The sequence below is a fragment of the Lipophrys pholis genome (genome assembly GCF_963383615.2).
Source record: "Lipophrys pholis genome assembly, chromosome: 2".
Lineage (NCBI taxonomy): Eukaryota > Metazoa > Chordata > Actinopteri > Blenniiformes > Blenniidae > Lipophrys > Lipophrys pholis.
Window position 1 is genome coordinate 15,446,015 of NC_137636.1, and position 12,654 is coordinate 15,458,668.

At 39.6% G+C, this 12,654-nt stretch overlaps 1 protein-coding gene across 1 annotated transcript in view; it reads right to left on the reverse strand.

Moving 5' to 3' along the window:
- Positions 1–2,377: 2,377 nt before the first annotated feature.
- The window catches only part of tcf12 (transcription factor 12), an 81,312-nt gene continuing 71,035 nt past the window's right edge, over positions 2,378–12,654 (reverse strand). Inside the window, exons 16-21 of the mRNA XM_080458145.1 lie at positions 12,392–12,583; positions 9,184–9,289; positions 8,914–9,076; positions 7,709–7,941; positions 6,635–6,793; positions 2,378–5,669 (exon numbers count right to left, since the gene is read on the reverse strand). Of these exons, the coding sequence (XP_080314271.1) occupies positions 6,651–6,793; positions 7,709–7,941; positions 8,914–9,076; positions 9,184–9,289; positions 12,392–12,583 (837 nt within the window). The 3' untranslated portion in view covers positions 2,378–5,669; positions 6,635–6,650. The remainder of the gene's footprint in view (positions 5,670–6,634; positions 6,794–7,708; positions 7,942–8,913; positions 9,077–9,183; positions 9,290–12,391; positions 12,584–12,654) is intronic.

Sequence of the window (12,654 nt, forward strand, 5' to 3'; positions counted from 1 at the left end):
ACTCAGCTGTAAGGCGCTAAAGAAGTGAAGACCATTTACCATTGAGTATGGAGTGAATGAGTAATGCAATGTAAAGCGCTTTGAGTCGCCGAGAAAAAAAAGCACTATATAAAACCAATACATTATTATTATTTTCTTTCATTCTTATCTCATGTTCGCTATTCCTTGTCTTCAGTTTGTCTTACTATAACTGTCAGCTTTAAAAGTGATTTATAAATAAATTTGGACTGATAGAAGAGAGAAAGCTACACTTTGTGTTCACATTAGAATAAATGATCATTCTCTGTTATTATATGTATATTATATATATCATATGTATCCGTTTGTGTAAGTAACAGTATGTGCCATATATACAGTGTAACAAGGTGTATCTTTTCTACTGCAGCTGATATGTCATCTCCCATGAGCGTTTAATATTGTGTGCATGAAGCTGTAATTGTTGGCAGATAACTAGTACTTGTGTGTCTCAGTCTATTTCATGTGCTCAGTTTTTAGTTTCATGTGAAGTCATCAAAGAAAACTTCTTCCCACTGAGCTGAAATCTCAGAAAAGATCTGAGATTAGAAACTGCAACAGAGAAGTGGAGAGAAGAGAAGAAACATGTTTAGTGCAGCTTGCATCCTGGAAGTAGCAGAGAGGCGGATGATCTTACTGTTGGAGCAGGAGGAGCAGGAGGAGCAGCAGGCTCGTTGGTCCAGTTTCAAGGATACGAGCCAAGGACTTTCTGTCATCTGGCCCAGCCAGCCGCCCTGACAGGAAGTCAGCCTTCAGACATGGTGGTCCCACTCCTACAGAAAACATGCACACCCACCACCAGGAGATGGGCCCAGCACCCCCACATGCTCTATTTATCCCTGCGAGGAGTGCTGGAAAAGGACAGCCATGATTTCACCACAGACAGAGGAGCAATCTGCACTTTCTCCCTGTTTGTCGCCTCCGGCAGAGAGCTGAGCCTCAATCGGACCTCTGAGGGTGGGAGGACTTCTGTCATCCACACATCTGCATGAAGAAAACTCTGTACATCTGTACCAGCTTGGAGATTTACAGCACCACAAGCCTCCAGATTCAGTGTGGCGTTTTCACAACATTTATAAGCTTCAGTTAAAGCACAAGAAGCTGATCGGGTGTGATGGTTCACAGACAGCAGTTTGTACAGGTAACATAATTTAAAGACAGCCAGGGGTCCAGTATATAGTCCATGTAATGGCTGCAATACAAGATGCTGGGATTCAGTTTCTAGGTCCTCGTGTATTATCTACTCTTGTTTCTTACACAAATGATAAACATTTCAGTTTATTGTAAATTACTGCAAGATTGCAAGTATCATGCCTTGAATTATGCCAGAGGTTGAAAATAATTTTACACAAACACATCACTCGTTCTCCAGGTTACCCAGGTTACCCAGGTTGTCTACTACTGTGGTTCTCATCTGTACTTGCTGGGGACTCACTGTCACTCTTCTCTTAATTTCAACCCAAATTTATAGAAATCTCTTCAAATTCACTGATCTAGTTGAATAAAGTATTACAGTATGACAATGTTTTATCATTAATCAGCTGCATTTAATTTACAACTAGTGAGATGTAGAGTAGTAAAGTGTAGGTTCAGATGCTGTTTCAGTTTTGATGGCTTCATCCATTCACATGCCAAAGCCTCGCTGCACAAAACACACTTTCCCCCCCCTCCTTTGTACTCCATATAATTAAAATCATATTTAATTTTCTGTGTTGGACCTGTGCTTGGAAATGCTTAATCAGCAAACATAATCCAACTGTGGCTTTTTACCTGTCGACCATCGCCTCCTACTGTAAAAGAGCATGATTAGACAACACTAGCTTGTCCCTGAAGCTGTTATCACACTCACCGCTGAGAAGTTATTCCACCACATAAAGTGGCAGTATTTAATTACCATCCTCAAGAAAGTCAGCTTTCTCGATTGAACATCTTTCTTCATGTCTGTGTTGGCGTTAAATAACTGTGCCTCCGATGTTTTTCATTATCAAGAAGAATGAGATCGGGATGTCCACTGTCACCTTGGCTCATTCGAACAGTAACAATGTCAGTTGCACAGTGGATTGTGTTGCTATATGCTTATAATCTCTTCAAATAGCCAAACCTGCTCATATTCTATAGCAGATTATCAAATTAAGAGCCAATTCCAGCTGACTGATTGAAGGCAGCCTCCTCTCTGGGCAGGTTTACAATCCATCACAGTGAAAACACTAGACTACACACAATTTAGTCACCAACTGGACAGGAATATTGTGAATGAAGCAAACTGAGCCTGACAGAACTGACTTTCCAACGTGGACGAGCTCTTTGACTGTGAAAAACCCCAATGATTAAAAAAGTAGGAGCACAGAACATGTACAGTACGCCGCTATGACACTTTATTAAAAATAGAAACATATATTCATAGTACTTTTCATACAGACTACAATGGTCCACTGGTATGATTTTCAAAAAAGAGTTACATACTATAAAACACTCATTTGGCCTAATTCCACTGTAGAAAGGTCTCATAAAACAAAACAGAAGCTAAACAAAATAATAGGCGTTAATAACCCTCATTATTTCCGAGATCTTACTTTTACTGCTTTCAGTTTTCTGTGCATTTTCATCTCCCTTCAAAAAATAAAAGTTTATGCAGAGGCAAAATGTAAATATGAAAACAGAAATGGATGAGGGTTTTTTTTTTTTTGTTCCAGCCAGAGAAATAAATGCACATACAATTGAGTTTAAAAAAAGATGGCACATTTATTGCAACATAAATGTTATATACATTGTGTTTTTCTGTTGAAAAAGACAGAAAATATTCAAATTGTTGTTGCCGTTGTTGTGTTGTCTTTTTTTTTTTTTTATGTGCATCAACAATAAACCTTTTTATTTGACACAAGGACAAATCTTTTATCAATCAACAACGGAGACTGAAGAAGTGAAGAGGAGGTTGCAGTTTTAGTAATCTGGAGCTCGTACCAAGCCTTTTTGAAATACGTGTGGGACGACGAGCAACAGTTCAGCCGTGTTCTTGAGATGCCATTTTTGTTTTTGTAAATTTCTTGTAATAATGGACAGGTTAATAACCGTACTTTTTACTATCTAATATAGTAAAATAAAGTAAGAAACTTTTTACTCAAAACTTTTGCTTTCAAAAATCTAGAAAGAGTAATATTTAGAATTCAAGAAATATTCTTACAGTATTATTGTATAAAATACTAACTACAGTGAAAAATAAGCCAAATGTTTTTTTTTTTTTTTTTTTTTAATCTTTTGATTTTCTTTTCTTTTTTTTTTTTTTCCATATATTATACAAGGGAAAGCATCTGGGAATACAGCAAAGTCTAACTTGGCAAACAGAGGAGCAAAGAAAATAAAGGAGGAACAGGAAATTTAACAAACAAAAACAAATGTAAGCGAGCTGGAAGTGACGTACATTATTACCCTCAATCAAAGTCTGCCAACATGAATACAAGATCCAAGAATACTGAAATGAAGTACAAGGCCACGTTCACTCAGTTTCTCTTTTCCTCACCTAATAAAATTGTCAAAACATCTGAAATGTAAACGCTTGTCGTGGCATCCTTCATCCTAACTGGAGCCGGTTTATTGGACAGAATACTCATTCTGAATGTGGCAGCTCTGTTGAAGGTGGAGATTATGAATGATAGAAACACAACATACAAAGAAATAAAATGGAATATAAAGCAAGTCTTAACGACCAAAGAGTTTGATAAAAGGAGAAACATAAAGCATGCACGCTGACAAGGACATAAAAAGAATGAAATAAAGCCATGACCGATGTCTCGAAACATCAAATAAACATCCGTTGAGCTGCTTTAGTTCATTGCTGCGCTACAGTTCAATGATATTCAATGTAATTCATGAAGTATTTGCCTGTGTGGCTTCACTGTACTGCATGTATCACAGCTTCAATCAAAACATCATTGAAACCTGGACTTCATAATGCTGCAGGTCTAAAGGAAGAAGGATTTGTTACAACACAAATAAGCTTTACTAACCTTTACTCAGCGTTAACTGCGCTTAAAAGTCAATGTCTTGAGATATTAACAGAAAGAAAACTGATATGTTCATCAGGCCAGAAGAAAGTGTGGTCGTCGTTTGTTTTTGATTATTTATTTATTTTTGTATTTTTCATCTTGTTTTGTTTAAACTACATCTTCATCAAACGATCTCTGATTAGCTAGTTGAAGAAAAATAACCCGGAGAACAAAACCCACAAAAACAAGCCACTTCTGTGCTGACAACGGGGTGAAACGGTCAGGGGGCTAAATGTAGAGACGATCTGCAGAAACAAGTCACTGCTTACATTTAACACTATATGGCAAAGGAAGCGAGGGCCAGCCGACTCCCCTCTCCCTTCAGTTTAAGACACTAAAAAAAAAAAAAAAAAAATGCAGGGAATGCTAATATTTGCAGATAGTTTGCTCTCTGTGTTCTCACTGCTCTTTAACAGTTAACCAACAAATAAAAATACAGCCGAGCCTGAGCTTTCAGTGAAGCTGCAGTTTGCCATCAGCTCTGTGTGACGCTCCTGGGTTAGTAGCACACACACATATCTAAACTACACAGAAACAAACATAGGTAGTTCTTGGATACACATGTGGCCAGAGGCAGACTGAATAAAATATAAATATAAATAATTTATCCTTTTTTTTCTTAAAAAAACAAACAAACAAACAAAAAAAAAAAACAGGGCGGTTTAGTTTTTCACTTCTAACAGCTAATTGCAATTTTCCGTTTCACTCTAAACTTGGCCAATAAATTAATCTCAATCTTTCTCAGTGCCCAAATAATTTCCAGTCATCTCGGACTTGCCAAAGACTTACCAGGGTGGAGTGCTCAGTTTTAAAGGTGCAGTGTGTAGAATTAGGGAGGATCTGTTAGCGGAAACGCAACACAATAATCATGATTAATGGTTCGCTCGTGCACAACCAGCACAAACTGAGAGTGGCCGTGTCTTGGTTAACTTGAAAGGAGCCCTTCATATCTACTTGAGGAGCAGGTCCTCTTCCAGCCTGGTTGTGCTGTTGACTTTATGCAGCCTGGTGGCCACTGCAGGTTTGCTCACAGGCTTGTAAGAGGAGACGTGTTCGGTAAGTAATCAGCGTCGTCACGGTGAGACGCCACTGAGTCCGACACACTGGTCTTTTCGCCGCTGACACTGGCAAACTATAGATCAACTGAAAAGCTACACGTTTCTCTTTGAATTCACCTAACTTTCCCTTTAGACGTACAATTCATAGCGCAATAACATAATAAATAGGAGGGAAAAAAAAAAGAAACAGACAAACAAAAACAGTTGCTGTTACAATGCATTCGTCAATTCAGTTTAGGCACAAGGCAATTTCCACATACGGTTGGAGGAGATTGCGAAGTCTCTGATTGTTCAGAAGCAACACACTTCTTGCAGACAGTGATATGTGCTGAAGATTTTTGTGGTGGGGAGAAATTTGCAGAAGGAAACTGGTCGCAGGGAGCCGGATGTCCGGCTCTTCTTCAATCTCAGGACTGGATCGTGTTAGACTCGTCGTTTTGCTTCAAGTGGTCTTGTCTCCTCCAATTGGTGTCATGAACTGTGAGTCCTGTCTGTCACTGGGAAGCAAGGTCTCCAACTCAGATGGGACAGAAATGATCTGCATCACTTTGATCTGGAAAAGAGGAGGCGAGAAAACACAGTGATCAGAGGAGAACACTAACAACGACAACATGGCCAACTCTTTACATCTTTTATGATCAACTCTGGAATGATTCAGAATTCTCTTCCCTCTGCTGCATGAGAACCTGCTGTGAGGGTTTGGCGCGCACACGTCTATACGTTCACTAAGCAAAACACTGAAACAATGTGCTTTAAAATCAACATGTCGCCACAGTGCAATCACTTTTCAAATCTGAGATCCTGGTTTCTATTAGACTTTCTGTGGGATGAAATCACCAATGTTTCCTTTTTCAAGGTTTCCTCCTATCATATATTTTTTTTAACATTGAATCATGCATTGTTTTATGTGGAAATTAGCCACAGCTACAGTTACAACATTTCAAACGGACATATATTTATTCATTAAAATGCAACTATGAATCTAAACTTTTCAGATAATCCCACAGAAGACGAATCCACAGCTATTGAACTGGTTGCTTACGTTTGCTCAAATTATTGACAAAACACATTTTTTGGTTGACAAACCTTCAGAACACAAGCCTTTTAAAGGAAACATGTATACATTTCTATTTGAGTATTTATTTCAAGTGAACATCTGTCCATGATGGTTCCCCCGATCTCTTCATCCAGCCTCAGCTGGGTGGTTCAACCCTAACCTGGATAAGTCTGGACAGATGCAACAACACGCAAAAATCCTATTGAAAGAATACATTATGAAAATTATACACCAAGGATTAAATGATTTTTAAATCCTTGACAGTAATTCCAAAAAAATAAATCACAATAAAAGTAGATTAAAAATCTATCAATTATCCACAGAATAGGAAAATAAAATATCTTTTGTTGAAAGAGTTGAGGCCCAATCTGCTTTTCCTAACAAAAAATATATATAATATATTTCAACCTACACATCAAATCAGATAATTAAAAGCAGTTGAAAATCGTGTTGGCGAGTACCTTCTCAGTGTTCTGCTCAGAGGTGGCCCATGGGGTTGGATGTGTCGGTCAGGCCTGGGTGGACTCCTGTGTGGCCTTGCTGAGCGTCGCTGGAGCCGCCGGACACTTTCTCCTCCTCCCTCCTCTTAAGGCAGGCTGCTTTGGGATTCAGATTTCGCTCTGCAAGTCAGAAATAATACCAGTTTTTACCCTTTCAATCTGAAACCAAACATGTACAGACTGAGCAGGTCATAATTGTAATCATAATGCCGATAACAGCAACCACTAATATTATTAATAATATCCTTATGATAGCTTTTTTAAACAACTTAATCCTTATATATACTACTAAAATAATTATGTATCAGCCTAACATAGTTTTCATAGCTTTGAAACTGTCACTCAGTGTCAAATTGTCAACCGGTGCAGTGAAAGCTTTGTTCACAGAAGTGAATGAGTCTCCAATAAAAGCAAGTGCGTCTCATATCCTAATATCCTGACAATAGATTGCATGCTCATGCCAGCAGAGTGTACTTTCAGTTTATGTGCCTTCTGCAGATGATCAGTTAAGAATATTAGCAAGATAGACGACACGTGGCAACAAGGGTTTAATGCATTACTGCTTGCGGCCACTTTTAAACAATTGGATGGAAAGCACAAAATAAAATGTAAGAACAGAAATGAAAGTGTTGGCGGAGATCTGTCGCAAAGTCAATGCAGCGGAAAAACCAAAAGAACAGAAGAACATAAAAGATCCACAATCGAGCCACTGAGGGGCCAGATGAGGAAACTTCTCTCATCGCAGTAACACCAGACATCACTGCTGAAAGCCGAGCTGATTTGCACTTTTCTTTCAAACATAATAAATGCAGACAAAATCATAAACATAAGCAACTGCTTTCAGGCACTGTGTGTGATAAACTTCCTCTATGAGCCTAGATTTTGTCTAGTATTTTGCATGTTCTGCTACTAATGGCTGATCTGACATTTCATTAAGGTGAATGACCTAAACGCACTGTGCGTTATTTTGCTTTTGTCCGGCGCAACACAGTGAGCCACTTTGCAGACGCGCATTATTCCACACACAACTCTGACCTCTGACTTGCTGCTCCAGGCTCAGGATGACGGCCACGGCCTGATGCAGGATGAGCAGTTTAGTCTGGGGCTTCTCGCTCTTCAGGTGCAGCTGGCACATGCGGCCCAGCTCCTTGAAGGCCTCATTTATGTCTCGCACCCTCAGGCGTTCACGGGCGTTGTTGGCCATCCTCCTCTCACGCTCCCGCTCAGCCTTCTGCTCTGGATTCAGGTCCTCGTCTTCAGTGACACTGCTGGTGAGAGAAGAGAAATGCTCCGTCAGCGAGGAATGTTGTGAAGATACTAGTAACGGAGGTTTATTAGGTTTTCCCAGCTCACAGCTCCCTAAAATAAATGATGTCAAACTTGTTTATGCAGCAATTAGAAATTACAGATACCTCAATATGTGATGTGTGCTTTTTATTGACGATGAGGAAAGGATCTTCGCAATATGATTCCTTGATTAAAAGCAAGACTGAACTACTTGAGTAGTGACTCAGTGCAAAATAGTTTTTTTAAATCTTTTATGTCAAATTAGACAGAAACTCATGAAACTAGAATTTCCAAACTCATTTTATTTCAGGGATCTGAAGTGAGTCCAACCAGTAAAATGACTGGTTTGTAGAATCTATAAATAACTACAACTCCAGATGTTCCCCCTTTAAGGCAGTACATCATGAACACGTATTTTAAAACCTGAAAACTTTTAACATAATGCCAGTCTTAATGATGCTGCCTGGTGCAAAATATAATGAAATGCAAAACAACTAGGTCCAATGTTTGCAGCAACAGTTTTCTCAACTAAAAATGCAATAAATGACTCGACTGAAAACATAGTTTCTATTCAGAGCAACCTTTTCTGTGTTGTAAAAAAATGAACGGAGGTTAAACAACAGATGAATACAATAATAATTTGGGAGTGTGAATGAGATTTCACACGAATGACACATATCTATGACGATGAAGACGACATAACAGTGCCTGTGTTTGAGGTATTATAAAGTCGTCGGTGTGTCGCAGCAGGACAGAGGTTTTCCACTACCAGAGTCAGAAAGTGCCAAAGATATTGTATAAATAATAAAAACATTATACAGAATACATTTTATTCCCTTTTAAATGTAATTTAAAACACCAATATTTATACAAATACTATCCGAATACTAACACATAAAACTGAACAAATGAAAGTTCTTTCAGTTTGTGTCCCTGCCTGGACACGTTCTCACCTCGCGCGTGGCCCTGCTCTGGGTGTCCTCATATCTCTTCTGTCGCTCTCATCATCTGACTTGTCGTCGCCGGTGAGGCTGTCGTGCATGTCGTCCTTGTCTTGTTTCTCCACCTTCAGCTCCAGGCTGGAAGGCACCTGACCAGCCAGGCTTGCAGCGAGACCTTTTGCGGAAGGAAAAATAAATAAACAAAGAGTTCTAGAAATCTACGGTCACATTGTATAGTGTCAGCCACATCATGAGTTGGATTGACTACGCGCAGTATCTGACCTCTGAATGTCTCCAATTGGTGGTTGAGCTCTGCGCTGGATGTGGAGCCAACGCTGGGCAGGCCTCCATGGCTGTCGTTCAGGCTGGCAGCGTCATCTCCACCCTGCTGCCACACAGACAGGAAGGACACGTGAAGAAAGGAAGCAGACACTCTGTACAGACTCTAAATACAAAACATACTTTGAAGCAAGAAAAGAGAGCTTGTACAAGCCAAAAATGGAAGATAAACTGGTTCCAATTAAAAAAAATTTAAAAACACACACACACACACACTCTCAAATATGGCACTTTATAAAGTATTGATAAGTTATGGTACATCCACATGCCAGGTAACTGTTCCAGATACGGTATTCAGGTTTTAGGCACAGACACAAATAGCTTAAAAACTGAAGAACTGTTCCAGATATTCAGTTTTTCGTCTATTTGTATCTGTCCAATCATTTAACAGCATGAGTTTACCGTTTAATCTTCATTCAAGTCTGTCATTGTCAACATGGAGGGTGACTGTGATGATTCACTTCACAACGGTATTGTAAGGTGGAACACAGAAAATTGGGACAATTTTTTTTTAAAATAAAACAACCAAAAAGTTTATACTATTTAAAAAAAAACAAAAAAAAAACCCTCTATCTAAAGACAAGCATATAACCTCTTTTATAACTGCCCATGTTTGTGTTGCATTTTGCGCTAATGATGCTAAATCCTCAGGCCAAACTGTAACTACACGTCTTAGTTTGTGTTTGAAATGACAAATTGTCCTCATTCTATGCGAAAGATGTCCCGCTCTGAAGTCTGACAATTCCCTTGTTATTTTGTTATTCTGTCCACATTTATAACACAGAAATGGTCGACTCCCACATTGTTACGACATGTTCTCCAGCTATTTCATTTCCCCTTTGAGGACCAAGGAGAACGCGGAGGAACTGTCACTGAGGGTGGAGGATATCTCCTCCTTTTCTACTGGAATGTGATTCCCAGTCACTGTTGGCCTCTGTTAACCTCACCACTCCAAGATCCTCCCCTTCCTCAGCGCTACGCTAATCTTTGCTGCGCTCTCAACAGGTGTCCAAACAACTCTTTGTCTACAGGAGGAGGAGGGAGGCCGGGGGTCTGGCGAGAAAAGAACGCTGCCATTTTCATGGCTGGGCCTGATTACCATACAGCTGAGGACTTCTATTTGGGTGGAGGCCACGGGTTCAGACACACGTTTCCAACGATTCAGATTTCCTGGGTTGTTAAAAAAGAAGTGATGAAAAGCGGGGGAAGGGGGCAGAGGGCGGGGTGTCAGCCGGAGTAAAAAGGCCTGTGGCTGTGCCGTGCAGGGGCTGTTGGGCTCTGTCTGAGGGGACCTCTTCCCACACAGGAAGCGCTGTGTTAGTGCAGACACAGTATGTTCTATCTCACAGTCGCAGTGTGTCAACATCACTGCCACAACCCAGCTCTCTGTAACAAATACATCAAACTGAGCGCCTGTGACAACCACAGAAAAGTCCTTGTTAGGGGGACGAAACAAGCTCGCAAACGACTTGGGCACCACAGTGGAAAGACCCAGTGACAGACAACACGCTGAACAAACTGAGACGTCTGCTGTAAAAAAAAAAAAATAATGCAAAGGAGTGCAGCTCTGAAGATCATGTCAATGTAGTAAAGTGAGGACAACTTGTTTTTTTACCACTGCATTAAATTTCAGCTTGATATAGGAAGAAAATATTCTAATATATAATCTGTATTTACATGGGTTTGTCTCCGGTTATAAATTCACCTATAAAACAATGATTCTTTAACTAATCATGGGCAGCTTTCCTAACATTTGCTTCTTCAATATTTTCAAAAGTAAAAACACCGCACGAGGCCATCTTCTGTGTCCTTTGTCACCATCGAATACATTTCAAAAATGCAATAAATTTGTAGTGTTACAGATGCTGGTATCAAGATCGTCATTTAAACACATTCCAACCATAAACGCCACTGGCTCCCATCTCAACAACATATTAATAAATGCATTTTGCATTTAGTTGTCCTTTGTCAAATATTTTCATGTTGATTTACAAAAAACTTTAATTTAGAGACATACATTAAGTCATTTCTGTTAAATCTGTAACCATAATTCTCATCTCTTTTATTATTGCCCATCCCTGCTCTAGTTAAAGAGTCTGAATTGTGACAATTTGTCTTCATGGAAGTGATGATGAATTAAGCTTCTGGCAATTATAACAACTATTGAATCATAATGACAACAAATGTATTTGAAAACAACCACATTAAAGAAAACAAATCAAGTTAAGAAAATAAAACTAATTAATCAGTGCTGATCTAGTTGATTTTAAATAATATTGTCATCAAGACATTATTAATGTTTTTTTTTGTTAAACGATGTGTGATGAAAAAGAAAAAAAATTGTTTCATGGTTTGACCTAAAAACAAAGACAGTTATGAGTTTAAAGGAAGCAATGAATTGAAATAGTTACAAAATTGATGTTTTTGATCAAAGAACTTCAAAAATCTAAATGAGAAAAAGGAAGTGAACATGTTGGATCTCGTATTTGCAGACTTTTCCTTCTATTGTTTTCTCTCTTTCATCAACAAATGTAATCCAAACTTCTGCGCACATTAAAACTGATTGATTCTCTTCTCCCTTTGCATGTTTGTGTTTTCATACCGCGTGTGACCTAAATTATTTCCAAACACCTCTGGATTACAGATGGACGAGTCGCCCCATTTTAATTTCCACTGCAGATGCGTTCAAATCTCCTGGCTCTTTAGAATGAAATGCCTTGGATGGAGGATGGGTGAACACATCCTGATTTATACTGAAACCTGCATTCCCGTGTTTCTCGGGAGACTCCGACTTTAACTCGAAAAGCAACAAAATACACAAACTGGTCCTTCACCAAAACACCACTTCACTTCATTGCGTCTGTTTTTCTCATTTCTCCTTCACTCTGGTGTATACAGCAGCCCTGGAGAGGAGGGTGAGCCTTAGGCCAGCCATTACACTTATGGAAAATATGTCTGGACATATTCAGGACTTTGTATGTGGAAAACGTTGAGTTTTTACACACACATGCCAGTGCACCCGCTTCGAGCAGGTGGCTGAGGAATCTTGTGTGGTGAAGTTTGAAAAATACCAAAGAAGGATTCACTTAAGAAAAATACTTTCCACCACATTTAACCCAGGAGCTACATACTTTCTGGGAAGTTATCATACCATCGCGGCAGTCCGATTCGAAACCAATGCAGATGCGGGAAAGTTTGATCCAATGGCTGTTAGTGGCCCATTTTGTGCTTGTCCCAGCAGACTGTGTATGTCGCTGGGCAGACTGGCGGTGGAGCCCACTGCGTGGTTCCTCAGAACGAGAATTGCATCATCCAATCTGTCCAGACGATCCTCCATTCGGGACTGAGAGGACCACAGGGATTGAGGAATGAAGAGCGAGGGAGAGGGAGAAGAGAGAAAAAGGACAGAGCAGC